The sequence below is a fragment of the Ananas comosus genome, linkage group 9, assembly GCF_001540865.1.
Source record: "Ananas comosus cultivar F153 linkage group 9, ASM154086v1, whole genome shotgun sequence".
NCBI classification, from domain to species: Eukaryota; Viridiplantae; Streptophyta; class Magnoliopsida; order Poales; family Bromeliaceae; genus Ananas; species Ananas comosus.
The window spans coordinates 13,570,754-13,584,905 of NC_033629.1; the positions used below are offsets into that span (position 1 = coordinate 13,570,754).

At 38.1% G+C, this 14,152-nt stretch overlaps 2 protein-coding genes across 2 annotated transcripts; one reads left to right on the forward strand and one right to left on the reverse strand.

Moving 5' to 3' along the window:
- On the reverse strand, positions 5,240–6,288 carry LOC109714999. The gene has a single exon (XM_020239774.1). It carries the CDS (start codon positions 6,000–6,002, stop codon positions 5,796–5,798), a length of 207 nt encoding a protein of 68 aa, XP_020095363.1. The 5' UTR covers positions 6,003–6,288; the 3' UTR covers positions 5,240–5,795.
- Positions 11,213–13,922, forward strand: LOC109714844 (internal alternative NAD(P)H-ubiquinone oxidoreductase A1, mitochondrial-like; the record flags this gene model as incomplete). Its single annotated transcript, XM_020239552.1, has 8 exons — positions 11,213–11,515; positions 11,754–11,967; positions 12,224–12,384; positions 12,473–12,538; positions 12,635–12,798; positions 12,905–13,019; positions 13,155–13,334; positions 13,448–13,922. Coding segments are annotated over 8 exons (1,359 nt in total), but the record flags the coding sequence as incomplete, so codon positions are not given.

Genomic DNA, 14,152 nt, shown 5'->3' on the forward strand with positions numbered 1-14,152 from the left:
ATAAGGACTTTATGACCGGTGGCTTCCGTGGTGGAGGATTTATTAACCGAACGAAATAAATCCCCTTCTACCTAACTAATCTCCCTAGTAAGTTGGTTTCAGCTTTGTTTCTTCACTTGTCTGTGTGGCTTATGTCTCTTGTGAAACTCGATATTCCGCATATATATTTGGTGCATGTAAGTTTCACGTTGTGTTTCTCTGTGTGGCGTGGGAAACTTTGCTCTTGTAAGGTTTTTCCTTTTTACAAAAAAAGACTTATAATATCTTTAATTAAAATCGTCTCAGCTAGCTTCAGATTGCTTTTCAAGTAACAATTGGCACTTATTTTGATTTCTCTTTTACCTAAAGCCTCATAATTTTTTGCTTCTCATGCGCCTATTTTAGCTACTTTTTTTTTTTTTTTTTTTGAGAAAAATTCTTATTCATTTATTTTCTACTTTATTGCTGCTACCTAGATCCGGATCTTGAGAGTCTGGGCTGTCGGAGTTGCTTTAAACAGCTTTTATTGCAGTTAGTTCATAATTCAAGTAGCTTAATTCATAAGGTTTGAGGGAAAGAGATCATGTTTATAACTGATATGTATTAATGCTGAGTCATAATTTAGTTTCTTCTAAAATACTCTTTAACTGATGAGCTCTAGCATTTTGATCTTAGGCTGATACTGCGATGTTTCGAAGTACTGTTTTTTTTTTTTTTTTTTAAATATATTTTTTAATCTTATGTTTGAAGGATAGAAAGTGAGTGGAAGCTGCCCTGCTTTTGGAAAGTAGAAAAAAATTGGGAAAGTGACAGGCACTACCGTGAGAGTTGGTTGAGTCCTCTCTCTTTTTCTAATTTTACTTTCTTCTTGTGCGCCATTAACTTGACTTCGTTATCAAGAAAATGGTTTACGGTTCAATCCTCCTCCTAAATATTCTTCTGCTTAATTTCTTTTCCATATTCTTCTTCTTCTGCAAACTTGACTTCGAAAGCAACAGGGCCAGCGGTGGGTGCTCCCCTCGTCACTTTTGTCGCGGGGGTTTACTGCTGAAAACAACCCAGCCCTAAACATGGGCCAGCTTAACCTGTATTTTTGGGCTGGATTTGGAAGCCCAAATGCAAATTGGGCCTTGCTGGACCATGAACGAAATTTAAACCCGACAAATCTTACCTGGCCCGATGCTCGAATCTCTCTCGTTTTTATATTCGTGTTTGATTTTGATTTGAAGTTTTCTTTTTTTTTCCCTACACTGTGCCTGTTCGTTTATTCTGTCATTTTCCAAATAGGTAGCAGCATTTTAATTTATCTGATTTACATCATCTAATGACTCTTCCGATATAAAAATTAAGTTAAGTACTTATTTTTTAAAAAAAATTATAGTCATATGAATTTATAATTTATGCTAATTAAAATTTTAAAAATAAAAAACCTACTCAAATTTTGAAATTAAATTAATTATTTATTAGTTGATATAGCTTTACAACATGTATAAATCAATCAAAACTCTTCATTTCAAATACGGAATCATATTAAACTTGACCCATAGCAGCACTCTTCCGGAAGAATATACTTAAATTTTCCTGCTCGTGCTAATTCGTTTTCAGTTTGAGACATGCACAGCTCTCCTTGCCCTTTATTACTTACTAAATTTGCGTAAGATCTTAAATTCATTGGCATAAACAAGATCACAAGTTCGGTACTTAATTTTCAGAATTTTTCAACCGTACAGTTCTAGAAGATCGTCTTGCTATTCTCTGTAAGAAAAAAAAAAAAAAGAAAAAAAATGTAAGGATATTACTTTTCTAGCTTTTGTTTAACCGTTGTATCGGTTGACTTGTACTGACAAAGGATTATCTTTTTTTTCTTTTTCTTTTTTTTTTGAGAGATAAGTAGCACGCTACCCGTTTCGTTTATTTCATTTAGAAATAAACTTAGCTGGAAATGTGAATCAACTAGGATTCGAACTTGGGTCTCGGGTACCAACCACCAAATCCTTTGCCACTTGCTCTAGGGACGGTCGGTCTGACAAAGGATTATCAGCCCATATTTTTTCGCTGGAAGCGCAGTTTCCGTATTTCATCTTAAACCAACAATTTTAGCCGGTGATGGACCTGATGGTAGAATAATTAATGTCGCTAACTTACTTAATTCGGTTTATCGAAGCTGTCTCATTTGTCTTGTCAAAGTTATTTGCTACAGCCTACAGGCCATGTTGTTAATTGTTTTTGCTCAGAATATTCTTCCAAGTATTCTTCTTGCCTGTTTGCTCACCCCCGGCCCCCACGGGCCCCCGGCCCGGACGGTCCGGACCGTGCCGGGCTTCTGGCCATCCTTTTTTATTTATTTACTTTATTTAAAAATATATATAATTTTAAAAGAAATTAAAAAAAACTAAAATACTATTTTTAAAAAATAATATATGAGAAAAAAAAGTTTCAAATTTTAAAACATATTTATAAAAATAATAAAATTTTAAAATTATTCAAAAATTTTAAATATTTTTTGGACCAAAATGCTCTCCCAACAGACTGTTAAGAAAGTATTTTGATCCAAAGGGGACCAAAAGCCCAGCCAGCTCCCTTGGGAGAGGCCCAAGGCGTACAGCCTAGCTCCCAACTCCCAAGCATTTGGAGTTGGGAGCCCTTGGGACCGGGCCATACCAGGTTGGTAGGCACCGCCCATGGGCCAATGGGCTACAGGGAGGTGGCCGAGCACGACCCGATTTATTAGGTCGGTTTAGCACGGTACGAGTGCTACAGTATGCTATGCTGTGTCTTGGCCCGGCCCAATATCGTGCTGCAGGCCGCCTGGCCCGTTTTACACCCCTAGATAGCCTTGTGGTTTCCTGTTCTATGGTTTTTGGAATAAAAATTTGTAGTTTAATGTTTTGCTCTTTGCTTCTTAAATAGAAATCTGTTTAAGAGTTAGAACGAGCGGGCCTTGAGACCTGAAGTAAAAAATGTGTTTCTCCAACTCAGTATCGTTTACACTTAAAAAGAGTTTGGACGAGTGCTATAGAGCTCTGCTCCTCCGGTGCTAAAGAAAACAACGCAAAGATGAGTTTCGATGTCCAATTGCCATTCTTTTTATTAGTATCAGAGAAAGCGCAATTTAAAAATACTATGCAGATATTTTGAAGATCCAACTTTAAAACTTCAAATACTCACGGAAAAGAGAAATTTCAAACTAGGCGACAACGCGGTGCATTAATTAAAACACTGTTTTAGCCTGTACCGAGCTTAGCTATTTATGGTGGGACTGAGCGCTGACAGGCTGATTGTTTGGTGAAGTGGCATGGCTCATCAATTCCATGCCTGCAGATGGATCGATGGACCATCTCAGCGACCCCACGATTCCATTAATGAACCATTCCATTACTCGGAAATTATACGTGGGGATCAACTGTTAATTAAGGAAAAACTTTAAAAACCGTCCGTAGTTTCGTACCTTTTTATTTTAGTACTATTTGACTTAAAGTGTATTAAGTTAGTACCCTATAATTTCGCATTTTTTCACTTTAGTACTCTATGATTTAAAGTGTATCAAATTAGTATTTTATGATTTTATTTTTGTATCAAGTTAATATCCTGTGATTTTATTTTTGTATCAAGTTAGTACCATATGATTTAAAAATCATACGATACTAAAGTGAGAAAGTGCGAAAGCATAGGATACTGAAGTGAGAAAGTGCAAAATCACAAGATAGTAACTTGATACACTTTAAACTACAGGGTACTAAAGTAAAAAAGTGCAAAACCACATAGTACTAACTTGATACACTTTAAATCATAGAATACTAAAGTGTAAAAAAGTAAAATTATATGGAAATATTTGAAGTTTTCTCTTAATTTAAGTTGCTCAACTGCACTCGTACGTTTGTCCGGAAGGCGCAGAAAAATATTTTATAAACCATAAAAAATTGGAAGAAGCAGCAGCAGCAGCAACAGCAACAGCAGCCAAAGTCCTTCTCAATAATTAATCAGCACGCGGAACTCCATATCCCGTAATTTGTACAAACTTTCTTAATCTTCGCTCTATTATATATTAATTGATTTTAGCGTCATGCCGTTTTTCATATATACTAGCATGACGTGGACGTTACAGAGAATTCTTAGTTGCGAAGCAATTCCCCTCGACCGTCAAACGGGGACTGATAGCTAATTTCGGTCCAGCTCCAAATCTTGACATGTCTCCATGTCTAGCAAGTTGGGTGCTTTAAATGTGGGAATATTTTCTTCCACCAACGAAACCGCATGTTCGCGCGTGGCAACATTTCTTGATGTATGCATGGCTTGTTCACGGTGGGAACAGGAGAAAATTTTGATGAATCGGCGGAGATCGATCACCGTCTAATTACTAATTACAAAGGATAGCGATGTTTCGGTAGAACACATGCGTGATTCCAAATTTCCAATCCTGTTACTCACTGTAAGTTGGGGATCGATTATCGTATTCCTGTATATTAGGCGGTCGAACCGATCAAATGGACCGACCAAGTCTCTTCCTTTTCGCATATGGCATCGCCACTCCCTTCGGCAACATCCACTAATTCTGGCGCGCACACGTAGAGGCTTGGTTCGGATGATGGGGTTCTCCTGCATCCTTATGGCTCAGATCTCATTAATTGATCCGCTTGCAGATGTCATTACTCCCACGACAAATCCAAAATTTAATAAGGGATCGATTAATTGTATATCTGCCTAAGCGTTTGTCGCGGCATATATGTGAGTGATTCGCAGATTTTACAGTGCTGTCATTGGTTGTAGAAATAATCTGATGCAAAAATGTCTCCCAAAACAATTACGAGTAACATTTCGTTCACCAAAGTCTATCAAGTTTTTTTTTTTTTTTTTCCCTCATAAGAAATAAGAATCGGNTTTTTTTCCTCATAAGAAATAAGAATCGGTCGACTTTCAATCACTCCCTCTATTATTTGATAAAATTGAATGGAAAAGGCACCTAATTAATCCACAAAAACATTTTTTTAGTTTCTGAACATGTAGGGGAAAGTGAGTGAAATCTGGTTCCTTTTATATTATCTTTCCGTTTGTCTAAACTCAAAATACTGAAAATTGAAAACAAAGTGGTTCTCATTTTCACTTCATTTTTAAACAATTTATATTCACATTTTACTTTTTGTAATTTTCAAAATAAAAAAATCTACTGCCAATATTTCTTAACAAATTAAGAGTTTAAATACAAATTTGGGAAATACGTAGACTCAAGGAGAAATATATATAATTCGTCCGGAACGAGTAAAAACATAAAGAAAATATATATATAGATGAGGAAACATGTCTTTGTACAAACATATATCACTGGTGTGTGTGTGTATATATATACCCAGCATTACATGTGATCGAGAAAGCAAGAAATTAAGAGAGGGAGCAAATATTAGAGTGTAGAAATTTCTAATTAATCAAGAGAAGTTATCTATCCATCTATTGGACTGCATGCCGACTTAAGAAGGTAAAATGCAAATCAATTTACATCCATATATCTCAGAACAATAAACTGAAACAAAAATATATCCAAGTACAAATTAAGTAAACATATATACGTTCTCAAGCCTCATAAATTTATTGGCACTTTATTTACAGCTCTAGCTCTCTCTCTCTCTCCCTATATCTCTTTAATATTCTTCGTCCCGCTCGGCTGATTAATTATCATTGATTAATTTCCAACATGTGCTGTTACTTAGGACATGCATATATATATAGAGAGAGAGAGATAGAGAGAGAGAGAGAGAGAGAGAGAGAGAAAGGATCGGAAATGTGCGTGATATATATACAGATGATGTTACTTAGTTAGTTAATTATCGGTAGGACTTGAGGAGGGCGCCGCAGAAGGTGCAGATGATGGCGCGCCAGGTCTTGCGGTAGAGGGGGACGTAGCAGAAGCGCGTGGCCGTCTCCATGTCGGCGACGCTGGCGCAGCCCCCGCACCGCGAGCATATCCCCGCCGCCGGCTTGCTGCTCCTCACCATCCGCCGCTGGTCCACCAAGAAGCAGAACACCACCATCGAAGATCCAAGATCCCAGATCCCAGATCCAAGATCAATGCCTCTTCTTTACCTTTCGATCGCTTTAATAACCAAGGAGAGGAGAGGAGAGCAGAGGAGAGGAGAGTTAACTCTGCTGCTGCTGCTGCTGCTGCTGCGGCCTATAAATAGACCGAGGCGTAGGAGGAGGAGGCATGCAGAAGAGCTGGGTTGGGCCGTTCCATAGAGGGGGCTACGGATGGGCGCCGCGTGGCTGAGGATGGGGTTTGGTTAGCGGGGATGTAAATTGTATTGGGCCATGAAAAGCGCATGATGGGGTGTATGGGCGTGTGTGTCTGTGTGGCGCAGAGGCAGGTGGGAGTTAGAGTTAGGCGGGAAGGGGGAGGCTTCGCAGTAGTACGCTGGTGCAGGTAGGGGTTGGGTCGATGCTTTTAATGCGCCACACACGCGCAAAGCAAGAGTGGGCAAATCATAAAATAAAATAAATTAATAACAAGTATTTTAAAGTAAAGCATTAAAAAGGAATGTAATGATGGTATACCATATCATCATCACATATATATATATATATATATATATATATATATATATATGGGGCAGTTGCTGCGGATGAAACCAACAGTTTGACTTTGTTAAAGAGTTATTTTATAATTTGCACCTCAAAGCTAGCTGTTTTATGTTGTGTGTTGTTCGATTCCCGTCTTATTATGTATTAATTAATGGCCGTGGAAATTAATATTAATATAATATATATATATATATATATATATTGAAGCTGGTTCTTAGCTGTGTAGTGCAGGCACAGCAATCTCCTTCAGTGCAGTAAAGTCGAGCTGCTTTCTCTACTAGTGCCCGATTTATTGTGGAGTCAAAAGTCGCATGCAGCTCTCTAGCTAGACCGATGGGATGGAGTCCGAGTTCCAAGTGTAATCCGCCGCCGTTCACGCTGCTTCGAGATTTGTGTCGATTCAGTGTTACACCGCGCCGGATTGTACGGTTTTGCGTTGGCTTACTGTTCTCGTTAAATTACTGTCTAGCTACAATTAATCGTACGACTCGATCGATCCCTGCTCGCTCTATTTTGAAGTTTGAACAAAGACGAAGAAAAGAGGCTATAACTGTGTACTAAAAATGAATAGTAATAGAATTAATTAATTAGCTGAATTTACCTACTCAGGCCTCTTAATACCTACCAACCGATTCTTAAACGGGCCTATCACCGCATGAATGCCGGCGCATGCGAACCCGGATCCGGACTTAACAATGGAGCTGTTTGATCACCGCCGTCCGTTATTAATTGGACGGCATGGGACGATTGCTCAGTTCCACCAACTTTTTATTACTTGCCCACTTAATACAAGCAGCTGTGCGCAGGGGAGAAACAGTCCACAATTTAATGGCACCAACAAGAAGTAGCACTTTTTTCTTAATTAGTTTTTTCTCCTTTTTTTCTCCCTTCCAAACAAGAGAAAATCGAAGATTTTTGAGCTTTCAGCACATACGTCGATTAGCTAACATAAGATTCTGAGCGTCAAAAGCAAAATCTTTATTTTTTTTAGCCTTTTGTTTTCTTTTACTACATGAGAACTGAATAGCACTGCTTAAAAACTGTTTTACGGAACAATATTAAACCTTACAGGACAGGAGAGCTGTGCGTGGGCCGTGCCAGGACTGATTTTGTCGATGTCGTCCATATAATGGAAGGCCTGGCCCATTACTTTTCCTGCAAGAGCCGGCCCAAGGCCTCCTCTTGTACGTTTCGTTAGACCCGGGAGAATATCGGCCTGTTTAGGCCCAGCATTTGCTGCACGGCGCAGCCCACTACTACCTACGCGTTCCATCTGCAGCTGCAAATTTCTATGCTCCACAGTAGCTCTCGAATTGGAGCTTCCGACAGACACAACGCAGTGTGATTAAGCTAGCGCCTGTCACATGGTCGAGCCAAATCAGCCCCGAGGCTCTATTTGGACGCATTGGTGGCGCACACTAAGAGGAGATGCATACAAAACAAATGCAACATTCGTGAGAGTATGAATGCTTACCCTACTAAAAGCACAAAAGTAGAATTCGCTACGAAACTGCTGAGCAACCGTCTGGTTTAATAGTTGGTACCCGAGGTTTCAAGTTTAAATTCTAATTGATTTATATTTTCAGCTAAGTTTATTTTTTTAAAAAATAAACGAAACAGATAGCATGCGGTACTCTCTCAAAAAAACCGTCTGATGCATCAGAAATGAACAAAAATTTAGCCAACTTATAAACAACGCTGATTTAACGTGCCACACTATCTACTTGTAACCCAACCAAACTGATAAGATTTTGCCTGAGTAGCTTGTGTTAGGATTTTCATAAATGTGACCCAACTAATCATGTAATCAAATTTGAATTTATTATAAATAGAAGGCAATCTTAATAGATATAGAATTACTTGATATGGTTATCTTATTTTTTTCCAATCTATTTAAATTAAATAGAATTTTAATCAGATTTTAATGAAAAGTCGATCTGTACTCTATATAAACAGGTAATTATTCCGTCACATTCTAACGTGCATCCTAGTGATGAATTATTATCTTTTTCATATCATATGAGAGATTGTCTGAAATAGAAAGAAAAATTATATTACTGAACTATCGCAGTCAAACTTTTCACTTCCATAGATTGATTATTTTCTTCTATATATGTTGGAAGCATAATTTTCTCTGATATTAATTATTGAAATCGATATTATACTGATACCAATCATAAAAGATTTAAACTTATTTCTAATTATATATATATTTAAATTCAAGTTTGAATTATTATTCTAATATAATGCTATGCAATTTATATTTTATTCTATTTATGATCCTAGGCATTAGAATATTATTTAATTTTATTATTTTTTATGTCAATATAGGTCTATCAACTTAGCACTTATCATAGCACGTAGCACAAACGAAGTATGCTTCGCCATCCCCACCGTTAAATTATAAGGTGTGATTGTTTAGCTTGTTTTTTACACTTGAAATTGAAATCAGAATGGATGAATTCGTTAGTCTATGTTTGATATGTGGGATTTTTATTTTGATTCCAATTTCTGAGTGAATGGGAATCCCTCTAATTACCCCATTTTTCAATCCGATTTAGAAAACCGGATTGAAAATTGAATCCGAATGGCATGAATTTATTCGGATTAAACTTAATTTTTTAACCTTATTTTTTTAATTAAAACATAAGTTTAAGTTTTAAAATTATATTTATAAATTTTAATTTGAACTTAAATTAAAAATTAAAATTCACTTTAGCATTTCGAATCTCTTTATAAATTTAAATAAAATCTAAAGTTTTATTGAAATATAATTTAAAATTTAAATTAAATTTATGAATTCAAATTGAAATTGAAATTATAATTTTAAATTTGAATTTGAATAAATCAAAATTAGTTTTATATTTTGAATTATCTGTTCAATTTCAAATTTTAATTTTTTAAAAAATATATTAAACTTTTGACCTATATTTTTTATATTTAATTTTTAGTTTGAATTTAAACTAGTAAAAATAAAATTGACATATTAATTTGATTATATTTCTGATATCTATCTTAACCAAATACAGACAATAAAAATTATTTATTTTGATTTCGATTCAGATGGTGAATCATACGGAATAAAATGATGAATTATTTCGATTCCGTTTTCACCCTATTCTTATTTTGACTTTGATATCGACTCCGACTCTGAGTCAAACACATTTTTAGAACAAACTGTGCGGCCCCACCACGTGTCATAACATGCCTCTTTCGTTTATGGTTTGAAACACGACGACGAGGTGTAATATGTTGAAGTTGCAACAACCCCTTCCTGCACAAAAGCTGTCGCTTTCGGATCTTGCCATGTAGAGTCCGCGTCAACATAGGCGTCCCGAAGAATCCGTAAACAGAAAAACAAAAAAAAAAAAAAAATAGAAAAAGGAAATTAAATAAACAGCATGTCATGTGATGTATTGGTCGTCGGAGAAAACGTGGGCAAATTTCTTGGGGCTTAAGTCAGTGTTTCTCCCTAGACTTTGGGCGTTCTTTTTTTTTTTTGCTCTTCTCTTACTACACCTTTTTTTCGTATGCCTTTGTAATAACTATTGCTGTTCCAAACCAACTGTGATAAATAACTCTCTCAAGCCTCACATTGTTGCTCAGATTTGTTTCTTTTTTCTCCCACAATTTGGTAAGTAAAGTGTTAAAATTTTGGTCTTTCTTAATTAAATTGCAATATTTATTGTTTTTTCCCCCTTACTTTTTTGTTTTTTCTAAGCTTCGTCGAGAGGTAGAGGTTGTTCGGCGTTTCTGTTTTTTTTTTTTTTTTTTTTTTTTTAAAAAAAAGGGAGTTGTTTTGACTACGTCGTTTGATGCTCTCGTTTTGGTAGTTGTTAATTAATTCTTTCTCGGTCGTAAAAATCCCTCCTTGAGTGAAAAAGGAGGATTTTTTATTTTTTATTTTTTTTTACTTCAATTAGGGACATTTTCTTCGATTTTCCTTCTGGAATTCCGAAGAGATCGGCCCAGCTACGCAATAGACGGTATCTTTTGGTCAAAAGAGAACCTTTTCCGATTGTGACTCCCCAGGAACTGGCACCGTTCTCTCAAAGTGGGTCCCAGTTGTGCGTTTTGTTTCTGAGTTGCCTATAAATTTTCCACCTTGAAGGCAACGGCGATCTCCGTCGCTTTTCTGTGTGGAGTTGGCTCCAACATTCCCGGGCCTCTTTCTCCTTTTAGACTTATTCTCACATATTGCTACGGTCTGCATAGCTATTTAACTAGCCCACCTTTAATGCTAACACATTGCTCATCTGTGTCCATATTTTCTGTTGTTGTTGTTGTTCTTCTTCTTCTTATTGTTGTTGTTGTTGCAGGGGACCCTCTGTTAGATTATTCTGTTAGATTATTCTGCGTGAGATCTAGTAAGATATATTACTCCAGCATGGGGTGGTATAGAATTATCAGGGCCTCTCTCAGACAATCCATGGCTATGGATTCGGTGGTGGTCGGAACTGGAACGGCCTCTAAGAATAGCAGCAGCCTTGTTCAGTCTAGGATGATCCACAGAGGTTTTGCTGCTGATGGAACCACCCTTCACTTATTCTCCTCGCCTAGGAATGTCGATGGTCTTAGAGTTGCGCAGATGAGGGGAATTAGTACAACCAGGAACTACCAATACCCTTCGGCCGAGAGGGCCGTGGATTACTCCGATTCGGAGACCCAGCTGCCGCGTTTGGGCCCGACGGGCCCTGGCGAGAAGCCGAGGGTGGTGGTGCTGGGGACCGGGTGGGCCGGCTGCCGGTTTCTGAAGGGGCTCGATATGAAGATGTACGATGCGGTGTGCATATCGCCGAGGAATCACATGGTTTTCACTCCTTTGCTCGCTTCGACATGCGTGGGCACACTTGAGTTCCGGTCGGTGGCTGAGCCGGTGAGCCGGATTCAGTCCGCTTTGGCCGGAGCACCCAATTCTTACTTCTATCTGGCTTCCTGTTTGGGAATCAATACCGACAAGCATGAGGTGAGCAATCTCTGTTTTTTTTTTTTTTTTTTTTTTTTTTTGTTCAGATTAGATTAATACTGTATAGAGCTTATGCATGTCTGCGTGCAAATCATGCATGTGCAAACTGGATACGTGATTATCTACCGACAACAACGATGCATAAAAGCTGCATCTGTAGCTCGAATTCTAAGCCTCGTAGAGGTTGCAGTGTTCTCTCTATTGACTGCCGATCTCTTTTTATTTATTTATCTGAAAGGTGTATTGTGAAACCGTCTCAAGTGATGGACTGCCTTCCGATCCCTACCGGTTTAAAGTTGCATATGATAAGCTGGTCATTGCGGCTGGTGCCGAGCCGCTGACTTTCAATATTAAGGGAGTAACAGAGCATGCCATTTTCCTGCGCGAAGTATATCATGCTCAAGAAATTAGAAGGAAGCTTCTGCTGAACCTCATGCTCTCTGAAAACCCTGGTATGTGCTCTTGCTTAATTGCACTACTCCTTTTTTATTCATGGAATTCAGGCGAAAGAAATTTTGTGGGCTTGATTAATCATGTAAATAGATCAGTGGTTTCCCATCTAAATAATATCTTAATCGAAATGCTTCATGAGGAAACACCAGATATTTTTGGATGCTAGATAAGGGATTTGAGAAACAGTTTTCAAGTTACTGATTCCTTTTCGCCTAGCAACTGAGTTTTATAGTTAAATATTATCTGTGGCGGCAGGCTTGTCAGAAGAAGAGAAAAAGCGCCTTTTACACTGCGTTGTCATTGGAGGAGGCCCTACCGGAGTGGAGTTCAGCGGCGAGTTAAGTGATTTTATCATGCGAGATGTGCGCCAAAGATATTCTCACGTTAAGGATTACATCAAAGTCACTCTTATTGAGGTATTCTTTTCATTCTCTGGTTATTCCTCTGTATTTTAAAATTTATGCTGCTATGTTGCTTCTGAACATAATCTCTAACCCTGAATAGGCAAATGAAATCTTGTCATCATTTGACGTGGGATTACGGCAATATGCAACAAATCACTTGACCAAGGTAATGGAGGATATCACAAAAACTGATGTTTTGTTTTTGAGCTTTGGTTCTCGAGTGGTCCAGTAGTTGATTGTTGAAATTTGATTCGTATACCAGTCCGGAGTTCGCCTGGTGCGTGGAGTTGTAAAAGAGGTACTACCCGAGAAGATACTCCTTAGTGATGGATCTCATGTTCCGTATGGCCTGCTGGTCTGGTCCACAGGAGTTGGTCCATCTCAATTTGTCAAATCACTCGATCTTCCCAAATCCCCTGGTGGAAGGTACGTTCATATGTGAATCCCGTGGTAATTATCTTTTTCTCTCATGATTCCTTTTATATTAAGCTTTACATTTTGATATCGAGAATTGTTCACATTGATCGTTTAGGATCGGTGTGGATGAGTGGCTACGTGTTCCTTCGGCCGAGGATGTATTTGCACTTGGGGATTGTGCAGGTTTTCTTGAACAAACTGGGAGGCAAGTGCTCCCCGCTCTTGCTCAGGTTAGTTTCACTGCTTTCTATTGCATTCCATATCAGCTTTTTTATGTAGGCCTACGTCCAGGGAATTCGTATAGATAAGAGCCTATTTGTGTACTCTTTACACTCATTTTTTTCACTCTAATCCCGTCCTGACAGGTTGCGGAAAGGGAGGGGAAATATCTAGCAGAACTGTTTAGGAGGATCGAGAAGCAGAATGGAGGGAAAGCTCATTGCGCCAAGGACATTCCTCTCGGCGATCCTTTTGTTTACAGGCACTTGGGAAGCATGGCATCCGTGGGGCGCTACAAGGCCTTGGTTGATCTAAGGCAGAGCAAGGTAAATTTAACTCAATCTTCGTCGCACTGTACAAATTAAGCTGCTTATGGAGTATAGTATAATAATCGAATAATTAAGTATATAATATACTTGACCTTCGATTCGTGTTGCAGGATGCAAAGGGCCTATCTCTGGCCGGATTTGTTAGCTGGCTAATATGGCGCTCGGCTTACCTGACTCGCGTGGTGAGCTGGAGGAATAGGTTCTATGTGGCAGTAAACTGGGCCACCACCCTCGTTTTCGGGAGGGATAACTCCAGAATTGGTTGATACACAAGTTCTTAATTAGCTTTATAGCACAGCTGCAGGGGCTCACCATGTATCGGTAGCAACAGCTTCTGCCAATGTTTAATCTCTTTGTCACCCACACGCACGATACCTCTATTGTTTTATTTTGATTTATTGCCTGATTATGTTTGGTCGATAAAGAATGTATACCTCTATTGTAAGGAATAATTCATCCCAATTTTGATGCTTTTGCTGTTTATGTCCATTAGCAACACGGTCTTATGACTTCGGAAGCATTCGTTTCCTGAAAAATTGTAATTTAGTGCTCCTCTCTCACGAGTTCATTTGATTGCGTTGTTTCTGCGTTGATCTTTCCTCTTGCTCTACATTGTTGGTTCCTCCTTTTTCCTTTTTCTTGTTTTAATTTGTTTTGCACAGTTAATCATCATCAATATGCTGGCTCTTGATATCTAGCATCTACTCTTTGACTAGGCTTGTAACATAAAGTTGCACTCATTTAATTAAACAGGCATAAAAAACATGCTCATTGTGTTTCATCTGTATATTTTCTTTACAAATAAACTTGAAGAT

Coding starts and splice junctions, on each gene's coding strand:
- LOC109714999 (XM_020239774.1), bottom strand. CDS start 6,002: ATGGTGGTGTTCTGCTTCTTGGTGGACCAGCGGCGGATGGTGAGGAGC.